We start from the raw sequence: 8718 nt of genomic DNA, 5'->3' as shown, positions 1-8718 counted from the left end.
TGACACTGTGAAATTTTGAATCAACATATATTTCCTTTAAAATGTTACATTTACTCAGATTAAACATTTGATTTGTCATCTATGTTCTATTACGAATAAAATATTGACATTTGCCATCTCCACATCATTGCATTCAGTTTATATTCACAATTTGTTTAGTGTCCCAACTTTTTTGGAATCCGGATTGTATATGCATATATATAACCACAACCCTGAACAGGATAAGTGCTTACAAACAATGAATGATATATCATTCATTCATTATCTGTAGACGCTTACCTGGAATCATTGGACGCAAGGCAGGAATACACCCTGTAGGGGGTGCCAGTCCTTCACAGTGCAACACACACTCATACATTCACTCACACTCACACCTACGGATACTTTTGAGTCGCCAATCCACCTATCAACGTGTGTTTTTGGAGTATGGGAGGAAACCGGAGCACCCGGAGGAAACCCACGCGGACATGGGGAGAACACACCAAACTCCTCACAGAGAGTCACCCGGAGTGGGACTTGAACCCATAACCTCCAGGTCCCTGGAGCTGTGTGACTGTGACACTACCTGCTGCACTATATATATAGTTTGATTAATTATTCTTCATTTAATTTAATGTCATTTTGTGCAGCGTTAATGAGATGATTATTTATTTCAGATGTGCAATTGAACAGAAATCATCATATTGCTTCGGCTGTCAACCTTGACACATTCCACACTGAACACCAGGAACAGGTCTGAAGCTGTAGTTCTAACTACACAAGTTAATGACTGTGTTTGTGAACCTTGGTAGTTCCAACAACGGTTTTGAGGAAACACTTGCATCGCAACTGCATCATACAAACTATGTAAGCTGCTAAGCAGCTAACGTAGTTGGCAACTATGCTTTTGGAAAGCGCACTTAAGAGTAGGTACTAAATGTGACATGTAAACTCTGCAGATTTCTGACTGGACAAAGAGACCTGTCAATCACTATGAAATACAGAGCTCCTGCACAAACACCCCACTTGTAAAATCCATGAAGTTACAGCAGCTTTCACGTTTGTATTTATCAGACTCACAGCGGCAGCTCATAACATTACCACAAGATGTTTTAAAGATGTTCAAACACTCCTTGGGTCGGTGGCTGATGAAAATCTCCAGTGAAAGTTGAACATGCAGCAAGGAAAACACACAATGGGTAAACAGCGCCTAACTTTACCGCTGGTGGTGGTGTGGTTTTACAAGCCCATGGTTCACGGTAGAGAAGGGTTTCAGACATCACCTTTTCATGGGGAGATTTGCTAGTGGAAAAGTGACCAGCTAACAGTCAGCCAAGCCCAGTCAAGTGGAGCCAATCCCATACAGTGGAAAAGCAACATGATGATAGAATAAATAACTATAAATGCTGTACAGTACAATAATGTTTATTAAGAGTATACTAAGCAGCCAACAAGTTACTGAAAATGTTACAGGATTTTTTCCAGTGTGAGAGGTCAGAAACTCATTGGTCATGTGACTTGTAATGTTGATTTTTTAAGTTGCCACAAGTTAACACATCCTCTCGGGATCAGATGAAAATAATGTTTTTTCCTGCTAATTTTGATGTACAAAATGTATCTATTTAAAAAAGAATTCTTCATTAATTACTGGGGAAATATTATACATACAAATATAAAACTGCCACACTTTTGCCACATTATGTTAAATCTAGCACATTACCACCCAGTGTGCATTTAAATGAGCATATTGTAATTTAATAAATGGGGGCCAAAACGTTTGCATACTGGTCTATAGTAGGTTTCCAAATGAAAGGATGAGACAGTGGGCCATTGTAAACTGAAGAGTCTTCAACATTTTCCAACCTAGTGGGGGGGAAGTTAAGGGAAGGATGATCACATCTGCAGCTTTACAAAAAATAATCATTTTATTGTTTCATAAAAAGAAGTACAATTTGTTCATCACTGATAGACACAAACATTTCTGTGTGTTTGGTTTAACGTTCCTAGAACATGTCTGGGTCTTTTATGAAAAAACTGTGAATAAAAAAATAATGGTGAGTGTTATATTCTTACAACAAAGAAATAATTAATGCAGGCTGAGTCTCAAACAGTTTCCTACTTCCCTAATAGTGCCCTGTGTGATATATGAAAGGTTTCTACAAACAAATAGTCAACTGAAAATTAGGCAGGATTTTAGCAGATGTATAACAGACATATAACGCCATACAATGCATTGGCTTTAGGTGGTGTACTTAAATGTTATTTTTTCTCAAAAGTATATTGTTTGTTTATGGGATTCATTGAGTTTCTGTGAAATATAAAATTTAAAAAAAAGCATGACTTCATGACCTACAGGGTTCACTATAAAGATAGCAGGGAGCCATTTGGGTTTGAGCTGAGGACTGGAATCAGAAGTGGTTGGTTGACACTAAACAGACAGTCATTGGACAAAGTGCTCTTTGAGATAGCACAGCTCAGAGCTGGGTGCATCTCTTCTGTAGTAGAAATCTTCCCCATAGCTATGGTGAAAGCAGTCTGAGGGGCTATAGTATTGCGAGGCCGCCGCTGTGTCTGTTTGCAGTGCTGGCCAGTGGCTGTAGCAGTGCTGGATATCATAGTGCTGGTAGTGGCAGCTCTCTGTGGAGAAGCATGAGCTTCCGTCCAGTCGAGAGGGAGAGCTGTAGCAAGAGGAGGAGGAGGAGGAGTGAGAATCAGGTGGAGAATAGCTGCTGTAATCACCGGGACTCGGGAGGCTGAACGAGCGTGTCGGAGAACCGGAAGCCTGAGGAGATAAATAAACACACACAGGGGAAATTGAAGTTACACATCAGCGATTGAGCTGAGACGGTGTAGTCTTCAAAATAAAAGCTGCTTCACGGCCCCTAACACTAGACTTTGCTTTGACACAGTCGGCTTATTTAAAGAATCCTGAATGAAAAAGTGTATCCTCTGTTAGCAGATTTTAAACGTCCAAATCAGTCCTTAAACTGGTTTCCTTCCATCTCGGTTTCATGGAAACTCCTCATAATGTAAGAAACGTTGCCGTCAGAATACTTCAAACGATTTATTATCGTTGATTCCTGTTTTTTACGGTCAACACAATATTGATGATTTACTTGAGTAATAGTGCTTCAGTAAAACACTCGTCCTGTGATGCCTGACGTTCCCTAATGCAAAAACAAACTGTAACAAATACAGCTGTTTTTTCCACTAATTACAGACCTATTTGCTCATAAATGTTGGGCGTACCTCCTAAATCCACTCCACTGATTTAGTCCCAAACTAATTCAGCAGCTAGAGCCACTGGATCAAAATTGAAGCCCAGTCTTAGACTGCCCTGTCCATTTCTACCGGAACTACGGAGATTACGCAAAATCTGACCGCTGTTTACAGTAAATCTGGAGAGTGGCTACAAAATACGCACTAAGGTGTTACTGTAGTAATCCGCGCAGGCGGGGATGTATCCATCAAGCCACGCTACAGAGCCGCACACCGCGTTTGGACCGTTCAGTCCGTCCGAGGGCACCGCACTCATCATGTAGTGCTGATCGAACGCGTCCTCCATCGAGGCGTGCGCGGTGTCCGCAAACTGGGGCGTGTGGAAATAAGGGTCCGGCGCCGAGCTCGCGGGAAACACATCTGCATGATGCGCAGCTGGTGAGAGAGAGAGAGAGAGGGGGGGGGGGGGGGGGTAAAGAGAGAGTGGAGAGTTGGGGTGGGTGGGAAAAAGGGGGAGAGATAGAGGGAGAGAGAGAGGGAGAGAGAGAATTTAACACTGGAGGGCGTTTAAATGACTGTAAAATCTTACGCTGATGAGATGATGTCACAAGAGCGACAGCCAACAGCTAAATCACATTTGAATAAGTTTATAAAAAGGAGAGCAAGCTGATTTGTATAACCTAAACTATGTGTGTATGTTTGTGTGTGTGTGTGTGTGTGTGTGTAGGTCCAGGGCTGTAATGCAATAGTCCAGTATGCTGATCGATGAAACTGATTTCGTTTGGGAGTTAGTAAGTGCAGATTTTGCTTTCATTTGGGGTAATGCAAGTGAAGGAGTCTATGTTTGCTGTTCGGCAACATCTTTGTTTAATTTTGGAGCCTAATATTATTCCATTCTTATAACTGCGGTGTAGTGATTTCCCCAGTAGACCGTTCCGTTGTTGTTTACGCGTGATCCAACAGTGCTGGGAATGCTATGCGCTGTTTGGATGTAAGGAAAGGTGTTGAGAAACCTACCAGGCAGCGGTGTGGGACAAGCTTCAGGAGAAGACAAAACCTGGGACTTCTGGAAGGAGAGGTTTCAGGGGGAGGGGCGAGAGACAAAGAGACAGAAAGATTCCCTTAATCTACATGCATAATGTCAACACTGTAAATAAAGTGCTCAGACAGTATAGAGGCGTGTCGGTGTTGATGGAACAGATGTAGATGAGTGAAGTGTGGGGCGTGAGGAATGCGCATGTGCGTGTAACACTCCTCTTACCCGGGATTCTGCCGCCTGCATTTCTCTGCGCTTCTGCAGCAGCTCCTTTACTGTGGTCTTCACCCGCACCCCCTGGTACACTTTAGGTTTATCTGCACAGGAAGGAATGAAAATGTATTAATATGTGTATTACGAGGGTGTTCAAATTTCTACATTTGAAAGTGTGTGTAGATATATATGTCCCAAAGTTTGTGAATATACTGGGAAAACCAATATAAAATCTGCTGATACAGTGTACACACTTTAAAGTGGCTTTTAGTTTCAACTTCCATGTAAGAATGTTTATTTATACATAATAAAATACATACATATGTTTGGTTTCAATAATATTGCAAAGTTTAAAATCTTTGGGAGAAAAGAGATATATATATATATTATTATTATTATTATAATTTTTGCATTCACATCTTTTAATTTCCTTTTTTTACTGTTTTAACGTCTCAAATAAACAGTACCTGACTATGTAATAAAATGTGCATTCTCATTTAAAAAAATGTAATTTGGTCAGGAATTACCCAATTGTTTCAGACACTATAGTCACTATATATGCATTACAATGCCTTAGTGTTTCTTTGCACGGTTAAATTGTTCTCGACTAATGAAGACGTGACATACACACGTTCAAATTCTGGGTTTTTTATTGATTTTTATTGTGTATATGAACATAGATTGAAATCATATTTAGTCCAAATACGTGGAACACACGATCATAAAAGGGATCTATGTAACGGAGAGTATCCAGTTTTTGGAAACACCTGGCGGATAAATGAGCAGAGTTTCCGGCTGATTCTGCAAGGAAGGGGTTAATATCGCGTTTCACTTGGCAGTGGATCGCTGCAATATCTGCGAAAAAAATCCTTTCCCTGCCTTCACTAACCTGCAAAATCAACGAAACCCGATTTTAAAATCGCGAGGTTTTGGCAGAAAATCTGATTAAGTAATATCTGGAAGAGTATCGGTATCTTCTCATAGAGCCGCTCCAACTCAACACCGCGCGCAGATGTGAAAGTTTAGGGAAATAGCTGCACGCGACCAGGAAACAAAAACGATGTGTTCTGAAGAGCAGGAGAACCGGGAAACGAGTGTAGGAATCTGCGGCTTTGAAGAGTAAGTAAAATTACGCAGTTTTACGGACGTGTCTATAATGAATCGCGTGTAAACACCTGAAGCTATTGAGTAAAACTTGCAAGAAAAAAACGGAGACAACGTGGAGCACAATGACTCTTTGTATATAGACAACCGTTTCTCTAAGTTGCAAGGTTCGCTGATATCCTCTTACGTCTATAAACATACAGTTTAAACTCGAAAAGTGTCGGTGTATCTGAACAAATCTCTGCGTCTTTTTCAAAAATAGAATGAAAGAAAATTAAAAGATTTGTCGCGAAGGTTCCGATCCAAACGTGGACACGTACAGCTGTTCTCCCCAAAAAGGGTTAAAGCTCTGGAAGTGTGTTAATAAACGGTGGATGTTTTTTTCATTGGCTGCGTAGTGGAAAATTTAGTGGGTCGAAATTAAGTGGGCGTCTTCCTGATACTTGCAAAATGTGTCTAAAATTTCACCCGATGGAAGAAAATCGAGCGAAAAATGGCTGCGGCAAAGAACAACGCCACGCCATGGCTGAGCACGTAGAGGCAGCGAGAACACACTCAGCTCCTTGAAGACGTGGGTTAGATGTTTGAGTCACTGTCCGGACAGATGTGGTGGTCCATTTTCGTAAGGTTTCCGACGAATCTGACTTGTATTGAGTGGGTTGTGAACGCCTTACGTTCCGTTTACGTTTGTAATAAGTAGTAAAAGTAAGCATTTGTTATGAAAATTCCCCCCAGATAAACCATCAGATTCCAAAAGCTTCAAATATAAAATTAAAATCATTGCTGTTTCTATGTTTTTCTTAAAATTGAAAAATCCACGAGGAGAATATGTGACTCATGATTATAAACGCACCTCTCTGTCATTACAGATTCTGCCTCATCCCAACTGTCAAAAGCCAAAGTACATTGAGCCCAGCACTCCTAAACTGTACAAAATAACAAGCTAATCATTTTTTACTTAAAAAAAATAAAGTAAAATATAACAGGCGCTTGTATTTTTTATACAAAGAAGCTTGTGCCTCTGATGTGTACTCTTCCCTTTCCTGAACGTCTGATCTCTGAAATTCTCAATCAAAGGCAATGATTTATAACATATCTCTTTTTTTCCATGCCTTCCAGGTCTCCCAACCCAAGAAGAAGGCAAAGTAAAGCCAAAAAACAAGAAGCACTTACCGGACATTGTGGCGAGAAGAAGATGGAGTTGAGGGAAACAGCCCAAACGCCTGCTCTTGGCACTCTTCTATGGCCAAGAACGAATTATTCACAAAAGTGTCCCAAAGTGTGAAGACAGAACCTTTTTAACCCTCTCAGCATATACAATAATATAGTAATATAGCTGGGGATGTATTAGTTTGAGTTTTTCTGCCCTCATCCCTACTATTTAAATCCCCAAGAAGTCCATGATTTGACAATGATTTGATTGCGCGTTACTTTCAATTTGAATATTCAAAGACTTCGCAAAAATACTTATATCTTAGTGATTTTCACTATTATAATGCATAAAACAACATCCCCCATAATAGAATATCATGCTATTTTACACTTTGTCCCAAAAACAAAAATATATTTTAACATTTTACCACCCTTTTGATATTGCAGCTCAGAGGCTGGTTGTAAAGCTCTGTTTGCCTTTAACAGCGGACTAGGGCACACAAACGACCTTATAAATTCAAATTTAATATCATAATAACAATCCACAGTGGATAACATTGTCGAAAAACAGCACATATGAGCATCTGAGGCCTAATTTTAACCTTTTTTCTGAAATATAGGAGTAGTGGGCGTGGCATATGGTAGCAGCCATTTTTGATATGAGAGCTTGTTCCTGCCATACCCTCACACCCCATCTGTGACTACACCAAGCACAAACACAAATTATTAAGCACTAGATTTCAATATGTGAAATTAAATCATGGATTTTTAATATATATATATATATAACGCCCATCCTCATGGTTTCCCATCACTGCAAATAATTTCACCTCAAAATTGCTACGTTCATCTCAAATACATATTTTAACCACGTCAAACCAGTGTTTCGTTTAAAGTGTTTATTTGAGTCGAATAAAACCAGAACAATGGATTGTTGCCATTTTAGTGCGGCAATGATCAGGTCTACTTATTCCAAAATTGACTTAGATGGTATTATTTTTTGCCGCAGTAAAAGCAAAAACAAAAATGTTAAATTTGTTCATAGAATATCCAGATTCGTCTACGGGATTTATTTCCATCAAACATCAATTTTTTTTAAAACTCAATAACAAGCGAACAAAGTGAAAAAAAAATCAGCTGATTAAACTTGTAGTAAAATCACAGATCAAAATGTGACTAGTTCTTTTTAACATGTTCAAAAAGTATCGTCTTTAAATTATTTGACAGTGTTTGGATTCGTAGGGTTAGAAGTGAAAGGTGGCCTTTTTATAGGAGAATACTACTACGTTTCGGGCTGTGTTTAACATTAATCCTTAATATTAAAGTAGCATTCATGAAAAAAAAGTGTTTTCTTAGTTCAGGTTAAAATGAATCCAAGTACAAGCAAATCTAATTTTATAAATTAATTAATTCATTGATGAAAAAACTTTTATTAATACTGATCTAATATATTTACGCTGAGAGAAAGATCCGAAAATAAAATCTAAATTAAATAGCGATATACATTATTTGAAGCAAATCAATCCTCAAAAACAGTTCATATTAACTTTGACCAAAAAACAACTGTTACAGATTTCATTAAGAGCTTTAATTGAATATTTATAACTTTTTTTGTCCAAAATAACACTTGCACATCTAAATAACAATAATTACAACATATTATATTAAATTAATAAATAAGAAAGACTAAGATAATACAATGATTAATAAAATTAATTTAGAGATTAAAAAAACTATTTTGCTGACTTCCCAAAATATATGCCCCATATTTAATTTTTTTCAAAAATATAGCAAAATAATCCCAACAATATTTTTGACAAAGAGTAAGAACACACCACAAATTGATATATATATATATATATATATATATATATATATATATATATATATATATATATATATACATTTGTGGTGTGTTCTTACTCTTTGTCAAAAATATTGGTGGGATTATCGTTGTACATGTGGTGTATATAATGCAGGGCGCTTTTGGAGATGTAGGATTCAGTGTTTCTCGA

At 38.3% G+C, this 8718-nt stretch overlaps 1 protein-coding gene across 3 annotated transcripts; it reads right to left on the bottom strand.

The window, feature by feature from the left end:
• Positions 1-1510: 1510 nt before the first annotated feature.
• Positions 1511-8441, bottom strand: linc.pou2af1 (lnc RNA pou2af1). 3 transcript variants are annotated; one of them, XM_066680153.1, is made up of 5 exons: positions 6725-8441; positions 4460-4551; positions 4216-4264; positions 3404-3633; positions 1511-2761 (listed from the first exon to the last, which is right to left on the bottom strand). In XM_066680153.1, the coding sequence occupies exons 1-5, from the start codon at positions 6729-6731 to the stop codon at positions 2420-2422; spliced, it is 720 nt and encodes a 239-aa protein (XP_066536250.1). In that variant the 5' UTR covers positions 6732-8441; the 3' UTR covers positions 1511-2419. The 3 variants fall into 3 exon arrangements, with proteins under 3 accessions (XP_066536250.1, XP_066536252.1, XP_066536251.1); XM_066680155.1 differs by lacking the exon at positions 6725-8441 and adding an exon at positions 5753-5868; XM_066680154.1 differs by lacking the exon at positions 6725-8441 and adding an exon at positions 5337-5437.
• Positions 8442-8718: the final 277 nt, after the last annotated feature.

The sequence above is a fragment of the Hoplias malabaricus genome, chromosome 1, assembly GCF_029633855.1.
Source record: "Hoplias malabaricus isolate fHopMal1 chromosome 1, fHopMal1.hap1, whole genome shotgun sequence".
Taxonomy (NCBI): Eukaryota; Metazoa; Chordata; class Actinopteri; order Characiformes; family Erythrinidae; genus Hoplias; species Hoplias malabaricus.
This window is presented reverse-complemented; position numbering and strand designations above follow the sequence as displayed.

Coding starts and splice junctions, on each gene's coding strand:
- linc.pou2af1 (XM_066680153.1), bottom strand. Junction 4,265..4,459: donor TGCAGGCGGCAGAATCCCGG/GTAAGAGGAGTG, acceptor CTCTCCTTCCAG/AAGTCCCAGGTTTTGTCTTC. Junction 3,634..4,215: donor TTGTCCCACACCGCTGCCTG/GTAGGTTTCTCA, acceptor CTCTCTCACCAG/CTGCGCATCATGCAGATGTG.